The following is a 21,345-nucleotide window of genomic DNA, read 5'->3' on the forward strand; positions in this document are numbered from 1 at the left end:
ATAATTATATTCTGTGAAAAATACCAATGGTATAATTCGTAGTGTGGCCAGCTAGGACTTATGAAAGCGGTAATGTTGTGTGTTGGTATAATGTTCAAATGCAAGTGCGGTCACGCTGGCTGCCATCCCCGAAGACACAAATATTAATTTCTTTTTGCATAAAAATCGAAGCAAAAATAAAAACGTACATTTTATTGCATTTGGTCGATCGTAAGTAATGCACAGCAAAAGCTAACGGGCAAAATATACGTGCAAATCGTACGTGTTCAAGCAATTAAATGCTTACGATATTGTGTAAGTTCTGTTGTGTGTATATTTTAATTGGGAACGGCAACATAAAAAAAAAAAACCAGCAAGTTTTGGGCAGACTTTGTATGTGTGAGTGTATAACAAAGAGGAACTTGTCGCAGCAAGCAGAGCAGTGAAATTGCCAGCAACAAACACAGCTGGGCTCCTACAACAACGAAACGTATCGAAAAAAGAAGGGAAAGGAAAAACGAAGAACGGCGACGGTGTCTTAAAAGAAAGTGAAGTTAGCGCAAGTTTCGTTTGCTATTGTGAATAAATGTGTGGGGCTGTGTGACATTGCACCCGTTTGTCAAGTGTTGTTTTTTATTGTCTTTGACGCACGTGTGGCAAGTGAAAAACATGGAAAAAAACAGGCATCAAAATACAAGTTAAATATTTTATTGTGTGCGTGTGTATTTTCTAAAATTTGTTTTAGTATTTTTATTTTGCTACATCGCCTTTCTAATTGAATGAAACTTGTTGCAGAGCTTCCTCCTCGCCCCGCCCCGCAGCGAGTTTGATTTTCGTTGTTGTTGTTGGCAGCAGTTGATCACAATACGCAAAGGAAACTAAGAAACTTCAAGAACAGTAACAACAACAATAACAACAACAACAAGAGCAGAAGAGAAGAGAACTGAAAACAAAATGGCTGCTCACCAGCAGCTATTGGCTTTGATGTCATCGGCCTCCGGTCACAACAACAACAACAGCCCCGAGCCACTGTACGATCTGGCATTGAATGCCGTTGTCAACAGCCTGGACTGCAAAGTCCCCGCTTTGGGGCGCATCAGCAAGCTGCCGGAGTTGCCTCGCAATCTGCTCATCGATGTCTACGAGAGAGTAAGTCTAATCGCCCCCCGCCCCACCACTTCATACTTCTACTTCGGCTTTTAAATGCGAAAAAAGTGAAAACACGCGCACACATACAAACACAACATGTACACATATCAAATCAGCTGCTCGCTATGCGTGTGTGTGTAAGTTTTTATCGCCACGCTGTTACAGCATTTCATTGTTATTTATTTATGTTTGTTTTTGTTGTGCGCTTTTATCTATATCTATGTATTTCGACGCTTGCATGGAGGACATTTTGTATTTGTGTTTGTGTGTTTTTGTTTTGCATTGAATTCCAATTCGATTGAATCTCAAAGCTTTGGCCAAGCGCAAGAGCTTTCTACTGTTTATGTTTACTGCTAGAAGCTTCCGCCTCTGTCACACGAGAACACAGCTGCGAACACACACACACACCCGCATAGATATTAGATATGCGGGTGTTATATTTGTCTGAAAACCGCATGGCGTTATTTTTGTACATCAACGTAATAGCTATTTTTTTTGCGATATGATATCGCGGAATATGGAGCTTTTGTTTATCCACTGTATCTGGGATTAAACACTAAACAGATACTGACAAAAATAAATACGTACACACTCACACACACACACATACGTATGGAAAAAAGCATCAATAGATCATCCAGACACACACGCACACACGCTTAAAATGCCAGATTGTCATAATGGCGTTGCAATTACAATAATAAATTATAAAGAGCGACAACAATAAAGCAACCGGAGATGTTGCTGTTGTTGTTATTGTTGTTGATCTTGTCTCTGGCTAAATATAGCGCACTCTTGACTAGCAGCTTGCTGTTGTTGTTGTCCTGCTTGCTTTTATTGATCATTGAACTTGGTCGCCAACCTTATGCATCTCTCGCCCTTGGGCAGAGCTCATATTGCGACTCCTTTAAGCACTGCTCACGCAGTGTTGATTAACGCAGTGATTGCATTTGATTTATCGATAAACACTTGTTGCACAATGCAGCCTGTAATGCCAATTGGGATAAATACGTATCGATTGTGCGCAACGATAGTTACCGATAAAACGATTTTAATTCGTTTGTATTTTCCATTTAATTTCTAGTGAAATAAATTTTCTGTGTCAAAAATTTAAAAAACAAATTGTGGAACTTCCATAACAATAAATAATTATTGATTGAACTACTCAAGAATTTGATTTTACTTATAAAATATATAATGTCAATATTAAAATGATATTTAAAAAAATAGTTCATAAAGCGCAAAAGAGCGTTTTGGATAGTTAAATAATTGATTTGACTTTTACTTTGAATGCAAAGAAATTAATCGATTTGAAACGATTTGGAATATAGAAATGTATATAGATAACAGAGCTTGCAAATAACTGTCGACCGTTTCTCGTTGTCCGCAAATAAGTGTCTCTCTCTGACACTTTACGAAAAGACTCAGAGAGCAACCGTTTTATGGGTTCTTGAATAAGATCGCTCGCGCTCAGACCGAAACCCTTTTTTTCTATTCTGTTTTGTTTCGGTTGTTCCAAGACCGTTTTGTCGTATTCAGTGAAAATAAAAGTCTTTTGCGTATGTATTGGTATACATTCACACGCATAGGCAAGCAAATCTTGAAGCGTTCGTTTTGCAGACGAAATACAGTAGAATCCGGTTATAACGAAGCCGCTTATAGTGTCCGTCCGGTTATTGTGACGAAAACTCGAACGACCCATACAAATTAAATTGATTAAAACATTAATTAATTGTATTTAAAAAACCTATGGCAACTATAAAATAAACAAAATTTTATTTTTCTCCTTTTGGTTAGTGGGTCTTCCGGATATAACGACGGTCCCTTGAAAGTCGCTATAACCGGATTCTACTGTATTTCGTCTGCAAAACGAACGCAACAACAACGAAAGTAAGTGTGAAGACCGTTTGCGTTGAGTTTTTCGGTCAATCGGTCTTTTGCTGACTCTCTTTGTGCGAGCGTTTCTCGTTCCGCTCTTTACGCACTGCTCATTGAACGACCGAAATACAAAGAGCTCAACGAAAAGCGCTCAACAGAAAACAGAAATGAAGACAGCAAAAGTCTCTTGCTCAGAGCGAGAGCGAAAGAGTACGAACTTTTTCGCTTGTACTCGCAACGAGAGCACAACAAAAATAACGGTCGACAGTTATTTGCAAGCTATGATAGATAATTACCGAAAGTTAGCGTCGACTATCGATAGTAAAATACCGTTAATATGCAGAAATAAGAATCATATACGTTTACACCCTTTACTCATCGTTTTTTGTGGGCTTTGCAGATCTCGCAACGTGATGACTTGAAGGACTCACTGTTGGAGGAGCTCTCCAAGCTTCGGGTATTCAGATGCCTCGTCCGCTTCACATCAGCGCGCAATCAATTGCTGCGCATTGTCGCTTCCTTAATGGCCAGCAACAAGTCGCTGACGCGTCGCCTCAGCGAGGCATACGAAGTGCTCTTCAGTGTACCACAAATCGAACAGCCCGAACAGAGCGAACAGGTTGGCGATAGCAGTCATAAATTGGACAAGGAGCTGTTCAGTGATGAGTACAGTAAAATGCAGATTACCGAGCAACAACAGAATGCCGCAGCTGGCTGCAGCAGCAGCAGCGACTCATCATCATCATCATCATCAGCATCATTACCAGCATCAACAACGACGTCCAGCGAGATCGACGATCATCAACACTCACAACTGCCGAATGTCACAGTAAAGTTGGCCCACTTGCTGGACGACCTCGATGATTTGGATGATCAGGATGCGCTGGCCATTGATTTGGGACTGCGATTGGGCAGCTTTCTGTCCGAGGCAGGCTGGATGCAGGAGAGCATCTCAGTGCTGTCGTGCCTCAACGAAAGACTGAAGCGCATGCCGCCCTTCAAGAACATGCTGGTCACGCGAGTCGACTGTTTGCAGCGGTAAGTTCCTGACTTCCGTCTGTCCGTTCGTTTGAGTAGCTCTAACATGGAGAATAGAAAGAGTTAGATTTATTGACAACTGGCTGAAAGAAATCAATTTCGTTAAACATGTATTATTAATACATAATAATCCAACATTTCAAATGAGTGCTCTTGTTAATTATTGAAATTTTGTCGAAATGTTGAATCTTTAACTGTGAAACTAATGATTTCAAGTTCAAGTTCCTGACTTCCGTCTGTCCGTTCGTTTGAGTAGCTCTAACATGGAGAATAGAAAGAGTTAGATTTATTGACAACTGGCTGAAAGAAATCAATTTCGTTAAACATATATTAATAATCCAACATTTCAAATGAGTGCTCGTGTTAATTATTGAAATTTTGTTGAAATGTTGAATCTTTAACTGTGAAACTAATGATTTCAACTACTTTTAATTGCAGTCTACTTTATGCGGAATCATCGCACTGTAATTTCAAATTGGCGCAACAAACGTACGCGGAACTGATCAAGCTGGCGCCCATGTTCGATCGCCAAGTGCCCTCGCCATTGATTGCGATGGCCTACACACAAATCTCGTCCATGTACTTTGCCCGCAACGAGTACAACAACAGTCACATGTGGAGCGTGAAGGCGCTGCATCATTTGCATGTGTCAGCGCCCACACGGTAAGGATTAACTACATCTCTCAATTCCATACTCAACTCTCACTAATTGTGTTCTTAAATTTTTCTGCAGCGTTGCCATCGATGTGTTGCGTCAGGCGGCCAAAGCTTGTGTGGTTAAACGAGACTTTGCACGCGCCAATTTGCTCATCTGCCAAGCTGTGCGGCGTGCTCGGTAAGTCGACAAACATAAATTGTATTCTCCAGCATTATTTAAACCATTATTTTATTATTTCCATCCCATCACAGTGAACACTTTGGTCCAACGCATCAGAAATACGGCGATGCACTGCTCGATTATGGCTTCTTTTTGCTGAACGTCGATTCGGTGTTTCAATCGGTGAATGTGTACAAGGAAGCGTTGGCTGTGCGTCGCGGCATCTTTGGCAACATGAATTTCCATGTGGCCATCGCCCACGAGGATCTTTCGTATGCGTATTACGTGCATGAATATAGCACTGGTGACTTCAGTTGTGCCCAAGATCATGTGGATAAGGCGGTTAACATTATGAAGAATCTGGTGCCAAGCAATCATTTAATGTTGGCATCGGCGAAGCGTGTGAAAGCCCTGTTGTTAGAGGAGATTGCGCTCGATAAGATCGCCGATGGCATGGATGAGGAGGATTTGCTGTTGCAATCGGAGGAGCTGCACAATTTCGCGTTGCAACTCTCGCTGGAGGTGTTTGGCGAGGTGAATGTGCAGACGGCGAAACATTATGGAAATCTGGGGCGTTTGTATCAAACAATGAATCGTTTCGACGAGGCCGAGCGTATGCATCAGAAGGCCATCAAAATCAAGACAGATCTCCTTGGTCCCTATGACTATGAGGTTGGACTGTCGATTGGACATTTGGCGTCGCTCTACAACTATCAAATGAAAAAGTTTCGCCAGGCCGAAGATCTATATCTGCGCAGCATTGATATAAGTGAGACAGCAACACAATTGTATTCTCTTTGCATCCCTCTCATGTGCTTTATTTTTTTGTATTTTCTAGGCTTGCGTTTGTTTGGCAGCACTTACTCGGGCTTGGAGTACGATTATCTGGGACTGTGCCATGTCTATGAGACACTCCATGAATTTGAAAAGTATTTACGCTACGCTCACATTCTCGAAAATTGGCAGCTATTGCGTGGCCAAAATCTAACACAAAACGTGAGTGTGAAGCAAATGTTCAAGAAACGTTGAATCGAATTCATTTCGTTTGTTTTTGTGTATTACAGAAATCCAGCTATCCGGCGATTGAGGAGGATTACTCCATTGATCTGGTGAAGGCAAAGTTTTTTACCGAGAACAGCAACACGCATAAAAATGTTGGAGGCGCCTCTAGTTCTTCGACGTTGCCCAGCACAAGCGCTAATTGAAAGCGGACCAAGCGGCAAATAAGCATTGCTTAGGTGTTGTACTACACTCTACATACACACACACACACAACACACACGCATTCTCACACACAACATACAAACTGACGTAAAAGTTATGTAAAATATATACGTGTTATTATAGCTTACAACTTCCAATTTACTTAGCTTAAAGCTTCAAGCAAAACATAAATTTGTTAACAAATCTTTTCGGCTAGAGAGAAAGGCAATTCGCCATGACAAAAGAAAACAGCAACAACAACAAGCCGAACAACAACGTTTTGCGTCTGTCAACGCCCACATGGAATATCTTTGATTCTTCTCTTTTTTTAACGCATTCTATATATCTATATATTTCTTGTTTTAAATTGACACAAATGAAAACTGCATTCGGTTTGTTATCAAATACATAATATATATATATAATTGTACTGTGAGATTACATATGTAAGTGAGGAGGCAAAAGGTGTGAATTTGCTGTCAACATAAATCTTTCTTTTTTTTGTTTACTATCATTATTATTATTATTTTTCGTTTTGGTCAACTACTTAATTGTACAACATTATTTATTATTTTCATTACACACACAATTTGTAAATGTTTTTCTTGAATTTTGTTAAAAAGTATACTCTCCGTGAGTTTGAACACACGAAATAGATAAAAAAAAAAAACACGTAAAATTGGTTTAATCCAATAACCCGTTCATATTTTAATTCTAAAATACGAATAAATGATGTGATTGATATAAATAAATGCATGCAAAACGTGCATGTGTTTATTCATACATAATTGATAAATTGATAATCAATTATATTAATATACATATACATATATATATAAATAATTATATTGTTGTTCAATAGTGTTTTTTTTAGCCCAAGCAGTTGTTAAATCAATTGTTTAACAATTTGTAGCACAATTTCAATACGATAGATACAATATTGCTACACTCGAAATAAAATCAATTAAAAAAAAAAGAAGAAAAAACAAACCATGTAAATGTATAAACAGAATATATCGAAACGAATTAATAGTTATACAATATATTATGGCATAGTGAATGTATCTACAATTTTAGTTTGTAATCAGAATCTTTCTGTTCATTATCTTATTGTGTTTTTTTTGTAACTACAATTTGTTATATGCGAAAATGCGCGAGACATACGTAAATAGTATTTGCTAGAAACTGCAAACTGCAAACTTTAATAATCGAAATTGAAAAATCATCCCATGCTCATGCCCTTCCCTTGATCCGCAATCCCTCAATCCTCTCAAGGTGTACAGATTGCGTGTCGAGAGCCATCCATTGAGCTGGAAAATGATTTTGTCCCCGTTTTTCTTTCGTAATCCGTGTGTATAACATGCCCCCTTTATACGCATAAGCAACAACTACTTAAGTAAGTCCAAGTTTATACAACTAACGATACCTATACATATATATATATATACTTATATGTATATATGCCTAAAACTGATGTAGCTACAATATTTTGTCATGGGAACCTGTTCAAGCGCCCAAGCAAAAAATCATAAAATAAAATTTGAAAATAATAAAAAAAAAAAAACAAAAAAAATATTAAAAATTATTAGTTTATTTTGACTTTGTTGTCTGGTAATTTTTTTTTTGGCATTCTACTACCGTAGTCGTGAGATTTAATTCTTTTATGACCCATTCATAAACCTATACAACATCTTCCTTATTCTTTGTATCTTAACTGGATTGTGTACAAAGTATTATTGTGGTGATCTTGAAAGACGCAAATAAAGACAAAACAGATATTTAATATAAATTGTATTAGGCTGTAAACGGTTTGATTTTCAGTCGATTTTCGTTAATCTGATCTAAGTAGATTTTATTGCAGAGAAAATAATATGTATGAATCTTCTTTAAAGAATACAAATGCTTCAAAACTGAAAGATCTAATAAAATGCATTATGGATTTCTAATTGTACCCAAAGGAAAGTTTATAAACCTATTCTTTTTCATCGATTTTGAAAAATTCTTAAATTCCTTTTCAATTCAATTCATCTCAATCAAGTTCATCTTTAATTTTACTTTTTTTAAAAATTAAAATTGTATAAGTTTTAAACAAAGCTTTCAATTGATTATAAATTATTTCCAAAATAATTTATGTATTTTTCTAAAAATTTGACTTTTAAATAGAAAATTTAAATCAAAACCAATTTTTCAAATTCTCTATGTAATTGAGAAGTTATTTTTATTGTCCAGTCCCTGCATATTTGTTTTTTAAATATCTAGTGAAATTTTGTAATTACTGATTTTAACGAAATTTCATTGCTATCATCCAATCCGTCCGATTCTCCAACAAATAGAAATTAAATTTGATTACTTTATTGTGAAATTTTCATTTAAAAAACCTGAACCGCACATCAATTCTTTAGGCCTTAAATAGTTTTGTTTTTTATGAGCTTTTAGGTGAGATGTTCATAGATTACAATCTTTTTGTTATTGTCGTGGCTGTCTCTCAAATAGTTTACTCGTAAGAGCATTTTAAATTATTATACCCGCTACCCATAGGGTAGAAGGGTATTATAACTTTGTGCCGGCAGGAAATGTATGTAACAGGTAGAAGGAGGCATCTCCGACCCTATAAAGTATATATATTCTTGATCAGCGTCAACAGCCGAGACGATATAGCCATGTCCGTCTGTCCGTCTGTGTGTCTGTCCGTCTGTCCGTCTGTCCGTATGAAACACTGGATCTCAGAGACTATAAGAGATAGAGCTATAATTTTTTTTCGACAGCATTTGTTATGTTTGCACGCAGATCAAGTTTGTTTCAAATTTTTGCCACGCCCACTTCCGCCCCCGCAAATCAAAAAAATCGAATAACAAGCGTAATTTTAAAGCTAGAGTTCCGAATTTTGGTATATACAATAATAACTATAGTATTTATGATTTCTGAAATTTTGGTTGCGATCAGATAATAATTGTCGAAGTTATTAAAGAAATACTTTTGTATGGGCAAAAACGCCTACTTATACTAGGGGTCTTAGTTGCTTTGGCTGACAATCTGGTATATTGTGCTGTCTATGGTATATTTTGAATACGGTACTATGTCGATATACCAAATATACCATTCGGTATATTTTTAGTATTTTTGCAGTATATTTGGTATATTTTGAGAAAATACCGCAAAATATATTTCTTTTATTCAAAATGGGTAGCGGGTATCTCACAGTCGAGTACACTCGACTGTAGCTTTCTTACTTGTTTTTTTTTTTGTTTGTTACATTTGACCCACTGTCACTTTTCTTTGGTCGCCGGCAACAACAGTAGCTGAAAGCAACAACAACCACAAGCACAGTGACAACAACTCGGACGACATTGTAAAAGTTGTTTCAAGTGTTTTCACTTGGGCGCTAAAAGCGACGTAAAGGTTGACGTAGGCAGAGGCAGAAGCAGAGGCAGAGGCAGAGCCGGCATGCTAGCGGCCGATATAAACAGTCTTTCGATTGCAATGCAGACCGCCCACACGCATACAGGCGCACGCAAGCACACACACATACACACACACACATGCAGGCACACGCATGCAGAAGTCAAGACAGCCCAAAGTTGCAGCACTTGTTGTTGTTGTGACGACTGACTATTCAAGCGCAGCTTTTGCTTTTGACACATTTTCGTCGTCTTTTGTCGTCAGCTTCGGCTTAGTTCGTTCGTACGCCTGAGCAGCAAAACTTCGTCATTGGCTTCGACTTCGAGTTCGGTACTTCGGCTTTCGGCACTTGAAGCCTCATCGATCAGTTGCTGACTTTGCGCGGCAGCGAACGGTTTGGCGAAGCTTTGCAAGAACGGCACGCGACGCATGCGCTTTAAAGCTCAAAGACATTATTTCGCTATTTTTCGTTCGGTTTTCTATCTGTCTATGCGTGCGACGTCTCTGTGTGTGAGTGTCGGTTTTTTCGTTATTTTTTCTTGTTTTTAGTCGGTTTTTTCTTATTTCGTTTTTTTTTTTTTTTTTTTGAAAAGTGAAACTGACCGACTAAGTTGGCGGGTTGGTAAACCTAATGGCAAATATTTTATGATAATTTGCAACTAGTTCTTAAATAAAACGCGTGTTATTTAGAGCTACAAAGCTGTAGTTAAACTTGATGTTGAAACTTGCTCGTTTTGTTGTTGCTAATTGTTAGTTGTGTGTGTGTGTGTGTGTTGAAGTGCTTAAGATAATTGCAAGGTCCGTGGAACTGTGCACAAGAGATGCAGATTGGAGATGCCAAAGTTGTTGTTGATTGCACGTCTTGAGAGTTCAAGCCTCGAGAGTTTCACCTACTAAAAATGCTGTTGTGAAACTGGCACAACAAACTGGCATAAAAGGAAAGACAATCGCATTGGGAATGGAATTGTGGGAATGCCACAAGCTGCAACTGTCATCGTCACAACACACCAACAACAATATGAATGCTTATCTCTGGTTGCGCACACTCAAGAGTTGTCATCATGATGATCATCATCATTCTCAATTTCCCAATAACGAATTCCCATTCCCATGATTAGCGACATTGTGTGAAGTTTTTGGCCCCAGCAACGATTCGTTAAGTACCCTACACTACATGCTCGAAAAAAAAATGATCTACATTAAACGAAACGAATTCGTTAAAACTTTGCGAGCATATCGAATGGCTGGAACGAGTTCAAGTTCAAGCGAGTGCAGCGCACTCGTTCCATTTGGCAAAGTTCTAACACCACTTGAACTTCAAATTGAAATTGCTGTGTTGCTGCAATGTTGCCAAATGAGTAATTACTGCTGGTCAATTTGTTAACTAAATATTTGTTCAAGTGAGTGGCGAGCTTGGCTCATTAATTAAACAAGTGAATGGGCACTTTAAATCATTTTGCGAGTGCGCTTGAGCATAAAATCAGAGCATTAACTTCTTGTTATTCAGTTCGTTAGTGAAGAGTTATGAGTCAGGCAAGATCGTGTGAGCCACAAAAATAAACCTATAATCGTTTTCCAGTGTGTACAATTAATGCAAGAGCGTTTGTTAGAAACAAAACATGATAATAAGAGAATATCTAGAGAGTAAAAAGTTGCACTATAGAAGTGCATGCAAATCTAACGAGTGCAAGCAGCGAATAGATATATACTAAAATGGATAAACTGAGAATTAGAGCAATTGGATTTTAAGAGAGTGTTAATAACGAGTAATAGAACTAAAACTAGCGAGTAAAGTTAGTAGTTATGAAATGGAATAACAGAGAATTAGAGCAATTAAGTTAACGAGTGTTCATAACGAGTAATAATAATATGCAAAACTAGCAAGTAAAGTTAGTGGTTGCAAGCTGCGAATAGTGTTAAAGAAAAGATAATAGAAACAAATAATTAAAAAAAAAAAACTGTAAGTGCCAGTAACGAGTTATGATAGCCAGTAGCGAGTAACGAGTAACGATTTATGATAGCCAGTAGCGATTAGCAAGAACTCCACTTAATGTTAAGTCAGCAAAGAATTTTAAGCTGATTAGGATTTCAGTTTAAAGCCTCTATTTCCAAAATGCATCCAACGAATTGCGCTTTTAGTGTGGCGAGTACACTTAAAGCACTGCAACAGAGTAGTATGCAATTTCTATGAAGTACACCTTTACCCTTTCATCATTGCAACTTCAACGAGTAGTGCTGCAAGTGTGAAGTTTCAACTGATTATTACTCAATTACCATCGAGTGCAGATTGCAAAGCATTGAAGACAAGCACATAACGAATGCTACTTTAAGAAGCCACTAGTCATGCAGCGAGTAGGGTTTTTTCAACGAATGTCGTGTTAGTTTACATCAGAGGAGCGTGCACAACGTTTCGTTTTGAAAGACATGCATGATTTGCATTTGCAGTTGCCAATCACTTAACCAGCACGCAGTAAAAAAGTAAAAATCACAAACGAATCAACTGGCTGGATGAGTTATGGAAGAGCATTGGGAGTGTCAGTGACAGTGGCTGTTGGCTGCTGGCAAACGCAATCGCCACAAGTAGGAGCGTCTACAAATACAAATAGAAAGAGCAGATGATGATGATGATCATCATCATCATTGGCATCTCTCTCTCTCTCTCTCTCTCTCTCTCGCTAGGTGATGAGCAACTGAAAGCATCTCTCGTCGAATCGCGCTTTAATCGGTATTTCGTGCCGTCTGGCGTGTGTTACAAATCAAAAACTGGAGCAAATTAACCAAGATTAAAGCCCACAATTAAGCGTGCGCCCAATGTGAAAGTTAAAACCGCCAACCTGCAAACCAGTTGATGATAGTTGTAGCTCCCTCCGCCTTCTCCCCTCTCCACTCCTCTTCTCATCATCTCGTTGTTGTTGTTGTTGGCGCATCTGCAACAGCTTTTTTGCCACTTTTGAACAACAGCAACAGCAACAGCACTTTTACTACATCAACTGCAACCACTTTTTTTTTGTAGCGGGTCAACAACGAAACGAAACGAAACCAATTTCGCCCACGGCCGACTTTTGTTTTTTCATATTTTTTGTTTTTGTTTTTTTGTTTTACCTGGCCAAAACCTCATGCTTCACTGACCTATGCCAAGACAACAAACAAACGACTCCATTGTACGTGTTGTCTTTGCTGTCTTCTGTTGTTTTAGTTTTTTGGTTTTTATTGATGGTATTTCGTGCTTATGCAAAGCTTTGCACTTTTGAACCCATCGGCTTGAGACGGCGCCAAGTTCAAGTTGGCCAAGTTTCATTTTCGTTTTCGTTTTCGGTTGCTGTTACCCCACAACCGAAAAAATCCCGAACCACTTTTGGTTCAAGGGGCAGCATTTTGATGTGACCCCAATTTGAAGAGTCACTCTGAGGAGTTTGGAGGAACTTAAAAGGAGAATCGCTTTAACATTAGACAGGGAGAAAAATAGAGTCTAAGGAGTTGTTAAGCGTGTCTAACTAAGAGTTTAGAAGGTCTAGGGAATTCTGTAAGATTCTGTTGCTCTTTAAAGGTAATATAATTTTGATGTTCCTAAAGCATTTTGGATGTTATGAAAACGTTCTAGACCACCTTAATGTGACCTCAATTCCAAGAGTCACTCTGAGGAGGTTGGAGAAACTTGAAAGGAGAATCGCTTTAACATTAGACAGGGAGTAAAATAGAGTCTAAGGAGTTGTTTAGCGTGTCCTTGAAATCTAACTAAGAGTTTAGAAGATCTAGGGAATTCTGTAAGATTCTAATGGTCTTTAAAGGTAATATAATTTTGATGTTCCTAAAGCATTTTGGATGTTATGGAAACGTTCTAGACCACCTTAATGTGACCTCAATTCCAAGAGTCACTCTGAGGAGTTTGGAGAAACTTAAAAGGAGAATCTCTTTAACATTAGACAGGGAGAAAAATAGAGTCTAAGGAGTTGTTAAGCGTGTCTAACTAAGAGTTTAGAAGGACTAGGGAATTCTATAATATTCTATTGCTCTTTCTGCAAGCTGTGGGGAATTCTGTAACATACTGTTGGTCTTTAAAGGTAATATAGTCGGGATGCTCATAAAACATATTATTCTGAAGTTAAAGTTCTAGAGGATCCCTAAGAGAATTAGGAGTGAAGGAAAAAGAACCTATGTAGGTAAAATGTAAAGATATTTAAAATCTTCGAGCAGTTGAAATGAGAAACTCCTTAAAATCTTTGTAGTCTTTAATGCAATTATAGTCTGAATAGTTCTTAGGATTCCTTAGACTCGAGGGAACATTTGATATATGTAAATTTTTAAAGATTCCTTAGAGTCGAGAGAACATTTGATATATGAGTAAGATTTGAAAAAAAGTCCTAACAACCAGATAACTAACAAAGTTTTGCAAATCGTGAATATATTGATGGTCTTAAAGGGAATAAAAGTTGTATTATTCATAAAAGCTTAAGCTCTGAAGCATCTAGGAAATCGATTAGACCCCTGACAATTAGACAGGCAGCTTGACAATTCTTCTCGCTCGGTCTTCCGCGTTCTCTGCCCAACGCAATTTGTATGCGGATTTTGTAAGCGGGTTTTCTCTTTTTTTTTCTTTTGTGCTCGGCACTTTGGTTGCTGATGATTTCCTGACGTTGTTCTCGCGATTCTCGCCAGTTGTTTTGGCCAGACGGAAGTCTAAATCGACGATCATCTGAAAGCGGAGGGAGACGACGACGCATTGTCTCGTTTGAGAGCAGGAAACGAGACGTAAAGTCACTCAACTATGAACTGGCATTGTTGCATTTTATGGGTTAATGTGGGTTAAAACGCGATTATGTATTTGTTAATTATGATGTGGACAAGACAGAGAGAGTGAGAGAGCGAGAGCGAGAGAGAGAGAGAGGGAGATCATGTCAAAAGTGATCCCAAAACGTGGAAAAGCCAAAACAAAACTGGTCAGTTGGGTCGCATCAGCGTCGCTTGCTGTTTGCCGTGTGCATCCGGTTAGTCGGTCAGACAAGTCGCAAAAAAAAAACTGTATATATAAAATAATAAGGTGAGCAAGGGCTTCCAACAATTTCTCTCTACTCTTACTCTCGAGTGGGTTAAGAAATGAGCTTGAGCTTGGCTTAGATTGCGTTCAACATCATTTAGATGACATCTATGAAAGCGCGGATATTTATGGCTGAGATTAAGGCACAAGAATTATTGATCCAAAGTGAAACGATTTCTCTTTTCATTGCTCTAAAATTGTAACAAGCAGAGATCGTTGTTCCATCTGTCCTGCATCTGTTTTAGTATTTTTAGCTCTCCTGCTGTCTGTCTGTCTGTCTGTCCAGCTGTTCAAGTGCAAACTAATCGTTCAATCTGTAAGCTATCTTGATGAAACTCGCTACAGCTTCCGTTGGATTACTTAACCACATCACAGAGCAACGACATCATTGAAAGCTAAACAACAAGACCTATGTTTGGCTTTCTTGCGCGTTTTCTCTTTGTTTAGATTTTCCCTGCACAACAATTTGCATTTGAGCGCTTACGAAGAAATCTCCAAAGTGAGCAAACATTGATAGACAACAGCAAAACTAACATAATAAGCTCAGCCTAAACTCGTTTAATGTCGGCTAACCCACAAAAGCACCGTTAGCTGCAACCTTAACCCGCAAGCGAGCTTAGCATTGAAAGATTTAAAACACTACCACAAATAAAAATAAATAAAAACTAAAAAACTGTCATTCAATTAGCCAGCTGGTCACTTGGCCAAAATGCAGCCCAGGTTTTTTTTCATATTCGGGTATTAAATAACAGAGATTTGGAGGTGTGTGAAGAGGTGTGATTGTGTGTGTGTGTGGTGTGGTGTGGGCGATGTCATGTTGTCAAGGTGTTGGACAACGCTTGCCATTGCCACCTACTTCTTCTTCTTTTTCTTCTTCTTCAACTCGCCACCAACTCTTCCTCTCTCTCTCTCTTCCTCCCACAGCGACAAGATTTGTCATCAAGCTTGCATGTTTCCACACAGTTTCCATTGAAATCGCACGAAATTTGCCGAAAAATGAAATGAAAACAAGCAAAGCTAGCGTAGAGCGTAGAGTGTGCTCGACTGCGAAATACCCGTAAGACTTTTGTGCAAAGTTGAAAATGCAATTTTCACAACAATTCTTTTCAAATATAAATTGCGTTTAGCCCCAAACTTAACTTTAACTTTAAAGTCATCATAAGACTTTGATAATAAGCAAAACATTTATGTTTATCTGATTGATAACCTTAATGTTAACTTTAAAGCCATGATTAGACTTTTTTATATTAGACAACATATTTTTTTTTTGTAGTTGCGTCTAATTCTAAAGCTAACTTTATCTGGTTGATAACTTTAATAATAACTTTAAAGTCTCTGGGCTCTGGAATTATAAACTTAACATTATCTGAATGTTAACTTTAAGGTCATGACAAGATTTTGATATTTAGCAAATTTAACTTAACCTGGCTGATAACTTTAATGCTAAGTTATGATTAGACTTTGATATTACGCAGCACATTTTCTTTTTTTTTTAATTCGAATTTCTAATTTACTTAATATTAACTTCAGTTTGCCCTACATTTATTTGTTAGTTTGGTCAAATTCTGAAATGAATTTTGAAATGAAACTTCGCTTAGCTCGAAGCATAAATCTATCTCTAGGATAAAAATATATTTCTTTATACGAATCGAGTAAAATTCAAGTTTTTTTTGTTAATGGAATTACATCAATTTATCACACCCTTCTCTTTGCCTTTTTGGCTAGAGTGTGTGTAAAAATGTAATACGACAACAATAATCACAATAACAATGCGCAGAGTACTTTCACTTAGCAATCGCCCCCTCTCTTCGGGGTTTTTGCTCTGCTCCCCCCTCTACTCACCCCTTTTGGGTGACGCACTCCCACGTGCCCCGATTTTGACTTGACTTGTTGACTTGGCCATTGTTCACTTGCGTAAACTTTCGTGTTTGGGCCAAACCGAAAAATCATAACAAAAAGTAAACAATACAATACTTTTATATATAACATATTATAATACAAGTATAAATAAAAGTATATATAGCGTACACATTTATGTTATACGCATAATAATCAACTCGGATTTTTTCGGGGGCAACAAACAACATCATTTTGATTAGCATGTTTCGTGCGTATGAACAATTCATTTTGCTTCCCCTTTTCCCTTTTCCCTGGCGTGAAAGATTTATTAACTGGAATTGAAAACTGCTACATATCAAAGCCAGCCAAAAAAAAAAAAAGGGCTAGTCACAGACTAAGGAGTGAGGGAGTCAACCTAAGAAAAGAAAGAGAGAGAGAGAGAGAGGCGGAGAAAGTGGGCAGAAGAGTCGAAAATTGCGACACTCGTCAAGGCGTAATCAATTCACATGTACAACACATAATAAATAACTGAGGCCTCTGTTGGCGTTGCGACGCTTTTTTTTTTGGCAAAAAAAAAAACCTATTAACACTTAAAGTGACCCTTGGAAGGAAAGCTACGTGATAATACTGAGTTTTACTACTATGCAACTTACTATATAACGACTCTGTCTAAAACAACTCAATAATGCTTTAATAGCAAAGCTATCAATTGATTGATTGCTTCGTTTTATGACTTAATGCAAATGCTTAGCATAAATAAATAAGAAATCTACAGTCGAGTGTGCTCGCCTGTGAGATACTCGCTACTGATTTTGAATAAAGGCAAAACAGTGTGGTATTAATTTTTAAATATACCGAAAACCGCAAAAATACTAAAAAAATTATACCAATGCCTATATTTGGTATATTGATGAAGTAATAAATATACCATATGTCTATATTTTATGTTCTCTGAAATCTAGGTGCTCATACTGATTATATCTTCTATATCGTCTCGGCTTATGACCCAGATCAAGAATGTATATACTTTATAGGGTCGGAGATGCGCCCTTCTACTCTATGGGTAGCGGATATAGAAACCAATAATAAACAATTTTAGGAAAATTGTGTTCATCTAAACTTTTGAAAATCATAAATCAAATGAATAATCCGAAAAGACTCGTTAAACTTATTTTAAAAAGCTCACTTACCGTTGTCCGTTCAAGGGGAGCTTAACAATTGCATTAAGAAATGTATAATCAGAAATAACATTTGTAAGCTGGAATTTGAAAAAATTCAAATTAGTAATAATAACATAGTTTCAAAATAATATATTTTGAATTCGTTGTCTACAAAAAGTAAGAATTCAATGAAGATTTTTTTTTTAGCTTTTCCAGAGACTCAAGAGTGATGTCCGTTTGGAATAGATTTTGCATAAGGATTATGAAAATAATATTGCTAAGTTTTAGCAATGTTCGAATTTTAAATACGTTCCGCTAAAGAAAAGGTTTTTAATAGGGCAAAGCAGTCTCGCAATTAGATATGTTTTATATAGTTTTAAACGAGTATAACTTTCGACATAATAGCTAACTATTAGAATGCGACATCTGTGTTTTGGGCAAACATTTCCCAGTGGAGAGGGAAAACTCAAGGAAAATTTTCTGTGTGAAATTGGCATGCAACGATTAATATCAATTACGAAAATGGGAAACTAGATTTAATTCGATTGAAAAGTTGTCTGTTTAAGTGGAGCAATTGAGAATCGAAGGCATATTAAGTATACGACAAGTGGTGTGCAAACTTAGACAATCGAAAATAGTTAAAGAGAGAGAGAAAGAGGGAGAGAGTTGTTTTTGGGAAAGGGTTGAAGAGGTGAGCGTGTTTTAATCAACACCACGTCGCAATAGAAAATGGGAAAATAGAACTCGGATTGAATTACTTTCGGTTTAGATTGGGACAAGTCCTGTGAACATGGTCAGCTGTGTAGCGAGCAGCGAGGACGTGCCTCCGTCGCGACAGCAACGACTGAACGAATGAATAAAATATTTTGAATTTTTTAGAGGACAAGAACTCGGGGCACGTATCCAACAACAACAACAACAACGACAACGACAACAACAAGAACAAGCAAAACAACGATAGTAACAACAACAGCAAGTGACGAATGAGCAAACCGAATACGAATGTTTTTATTTTTTGATTTTGTGGCAGGTAATTTGTTACCGGAAATTGAGTCGCAACCAACACGTTGCACAACGTATCACGTCTCGCTAAGCCAGGAGTTCGCGTTCCAGGGATGACGATCTATCGAGGATCTTTCCAGTAGGCCCCAACTACACGGAACTTCTGAGCTGCTTAACTTCACGGAGGTAGAAATCCAACGGACTTCAGCTGCACCTGGAACCTTCTGGAGGTTTTGAAAGTTTTGGGCACTCCTGAACTGTTCGGAGCTCTGTGAAAGTGCTGAGCCGACAAGTCTTGTTAACTCTGGAGTTGAGAACATCTGAAAAGTTCTCACTTCTTCTGATCTCTCCTTGGATGTACTGAATACTCCGGAATAAGCTGGAAGTCTTTCAGGTTTCTTTTTAACCCGCGCTCATAACAGAAGTCCTGAATCGCTCCGGACGTCCTAAGCACTCCGGTACTCTGTGGAAGTTCTGAAATCATAGAAACTTGCAAGCTTTTCAAAAATCCTAAACTCTCCTGAGCTCAAAATGCGGCAGAGTTTCGGTCCGAAGCGGCGGCGACTGCAGTTGCTCGCCTCCCTCATGTTCTGCGCCCTCATGGGGTATCTGAGCTCATCGGTGGCGCTGGCAAAGCCAACGTTATCGTTTAGCCTGCCGCAGGGATTGCAGGGATTTCCCTCATTTCAATCGTTCACTCAACAGATCATCGAGCAACGCAGTCTGCGTCAAATGAAAACCTACAGGTGAGTAGGGATCAGTAAACAGCTGGCAATAAATGCATATGTGCATGCCCCTCAAACAGAGCAGTGACAGCTCGACGTCGACGACGTCGATGACAGTCGACAGTTTCACTGTTGCCATTGTCATGGACGTCACGTAGTCGCCATAATCGCGGGGCCTGGTCTGGCCATGTGCCCATAAGCGTTCCACTATTAATTCCTCGTTCGCTCTTTCTCGTTGTAGTGGCAATCGCATCAGCAATGATTCGCTCATTATGATATACTATCACGATTTGACCATTGCTGTCACCGAGCTGGGGCCCCAGAAGCTGCTTCTAGGCTGCGAACTAATTGAAATCTAGTAAGCACATCTTTTGCATTTCCATTTTGTTCTGATCACTTAATTATTGATGCTCGTCTCGTTCTTTGTTTAGCAACGACAAGGAGGGAAAAATCTTGCTCAATGGTCTCGCTCAATACAATAGACCGCTGGAGATCAAGTTCGAGGAGATGCTCAAGCTGATGGATCAATGCGAGCATGTGGACAAGCTCAGCTATGCGGCAAAGCACAGATCTCGCTACAGCAGCAGCAACAACGAAGGCTCCGAGCGCAGCAGCAGCGGCGGCAGCAACAGCGAGTCAACTGCCAATGGCAATGGCAGCGATGCCGCCAATCAGGATGGAGTTTCTCTCAAACTCGCTGCGAATATCTTTCCGCGCAGTCCCTTCTCGCTGCTTAGCGGCATTATACCTGGTAAGCGTGTGAATTGAGCAACAAGAATCACTCTTCACTCCAGTAAACTTTAGTTTTTACTCGCTAGTTTTCATACTCTTTAATTTTGTCTACTCGTTACTTGGCTGTTATTCTTTTAGTTAATTGCCAACGAGTGTAGCAGTTGTATAACTGTTTTCCCATATTTAGTTGCTTATCATTTTATAAACAGTAGTTTATACTCGTCGGTTTTCTATGTACACTCGATAGTTTTTGCAATTTCTGTATAAACAAGCTTATTAATTGATCAACTCACTAGATTTATAAATAGAAAACAATGCCTAGTACTTGCTACTTAATAAATTTGTTAGATTTTTATTCGTTGCTCGCTATAATCACAACTTTATAAGCTCGTTAGAATTCGTACTCTTCATAGTTTTCTTCCTCTTCACAAAGTGCATATTTAAAGCTTTTTAATCTACTCGTCAAAGCAGCACTCGCTACTTTCTCAACTCGCTGCATTTTTAAATGGTATACTAATCTACATTTCAGCTAAACAAATGTATTTGCCATTGAAACTACTCGCCAATTGACTAACTTTTGATTCGCTATTTTCATTGCAGGCACCAAATGGTGTGGCACTGGCGATATAGCCGAAACGTACAGCGATCTGGGCAGCGAGATGGCCATGGATCGCTGTTGTCGCCAGCACGATCTCTGCCCCGTGAAGATACGTGCGTATCAAAACAAGTACGAGCTAATGAACGACTCGTTGTACACAAAGTGAGTAAATAATGCGAGTTGCTCAAGCAATTACACTCGTTAACATTATGTTAAATCTAAATCTTAATTGCAGATCGCATTGCATATGCGATGATATGCTGTTCTCGTGCCTGAAGATGACCAACACATCGGCGTCGCAGTTGATGGGCTCCATTTACTTCAATTTAGTGCAAGTGCCGTGCTTGGATGGTCGCAGCAATCAATACAAGTTTCGAGCGGCCAAGGAGGGATTCTAAGGTGTCTCGCTCATTCGATATGCTTAAGGTTGCGATTTGGCGATTATTCGTTCGTTTCCATTTTCGGGAGGTGGAAGGAGGCCATTGTACATAGTTGAGCGCGGCGCCACTTCAATTATTTATTTGAGCTACTTAAAAATGCGAGCGACACACAAGTGCGAAATGACAAAAGACGGACACACATCAGATACAGATACAGATACATATACAGATACACGATACGACACGCAGCTACAAGATACACGTACTTTAGATGGAACGCCCTTTTATTAAATATGCTTGCATGATGTTAGGTTTACATAGTTTAGTAGTAGGCGTTATGTTCTTATATATTATGTATAAAGTAGCTTTCGCTACGCTTTTGTTATAAATACATATAAATATATATATTGA

At 38.4% G+C, this 21,345-nt stretch overlaps 2 protein-coding genes across 5 annotated transcripts; both read left to right on the top strand.

The window, feature by feature from the left end:
• The first annotated feature begins 87 nt into the window (after positions 1–87).
• LOC117571549 (amyloid protein-binding protein 2) lies at positions 88–6,852 on the top strand. Of its 3 annotated transcripts, none has more exons than XM_034253768.2 (8): positions 88–210; positions 775–1,128; positions 3,407–4,044; positions 4,483–4,707; positions 4,778–4,879; positions 4,954–5,630; positions 5,700–5,857; positions 5,926–6,852. In XM_034253768.2, the coding sequence occupies exons 2-8, from the start codon at positions 934–936 to the stop codon at positions 6,064–6,066; spliced, it is 2,136 nt and encodes a 711-aa protein (XP_034109659.1). In that variant the 5' UTR covers positions 88–210; positions 775–933; the 3' UTR covers positions 6,067–6,852. The 3 variants fall into 3 exon arrangements, with proteins under 3 accessions (XP_034109659.1, XP_034109645.1, XP_034109653.1); XM_034253754.2 differs by having other exon boundaries at positions 101–294; XM_034253762.2 differs by lacking the exon at positions 88–210 and adding an exon at positions 559–693.
• Positions 6,853–9,824: 2,972 nt separating this feature from the next.
• On the top strand, positions 9,825–21,075 carry LOC117567119 (uncharacterized). Of its 2 annotated transcripts, XM_034246928.2 has the most exons (6): positions 9,825–9,973; positions 18,528–19,245; positions 19,466–19,582; positions 19,656–19,975; positions 20,557–20,716; positions 20,790–21,075. In XM_034246928.2, the coding sequence occupies exons 2-6, from the start codon at positions 19,031–19,033 to the stop codon at positions 20,950–20,952; spliced, it is 975 nt and encodes a 324-aa protein (XP_034102819.1). In that variant the 5' UTR covers positions 9,825–9,973; positions 18,528–19,030; the 3' UTR covers positions 20,953–21,075. The 2 variants fall into 2 exon arrangements, with proteins under 2 accessions (XP_034102819.1, XP_051864303.1); XM_052008343.1 differs by lacking the exon at positions 9,825–9,973 and having other exon boundaries at positions 18,421–19,245.
• The last annotated feature ends 270 nt before the right edge of the window (positions 21,076–21,345 follow it).

This window comes from Drosophila albomicans, chromosome X (genome assembly GCF_009650485.2).
Source record: "Drosophila albomicans strain 15112-1751.03 chromosome X, ASM965048v2, whole genome shotgun sequence".
Classification (NCBI taxonomy): domain Eukaryota; kingdom Metazoa; phylum Arthropoda; class Insecta; order Diptera; family Drosophilidae; genus Drosophila; species Drosophila albomicans.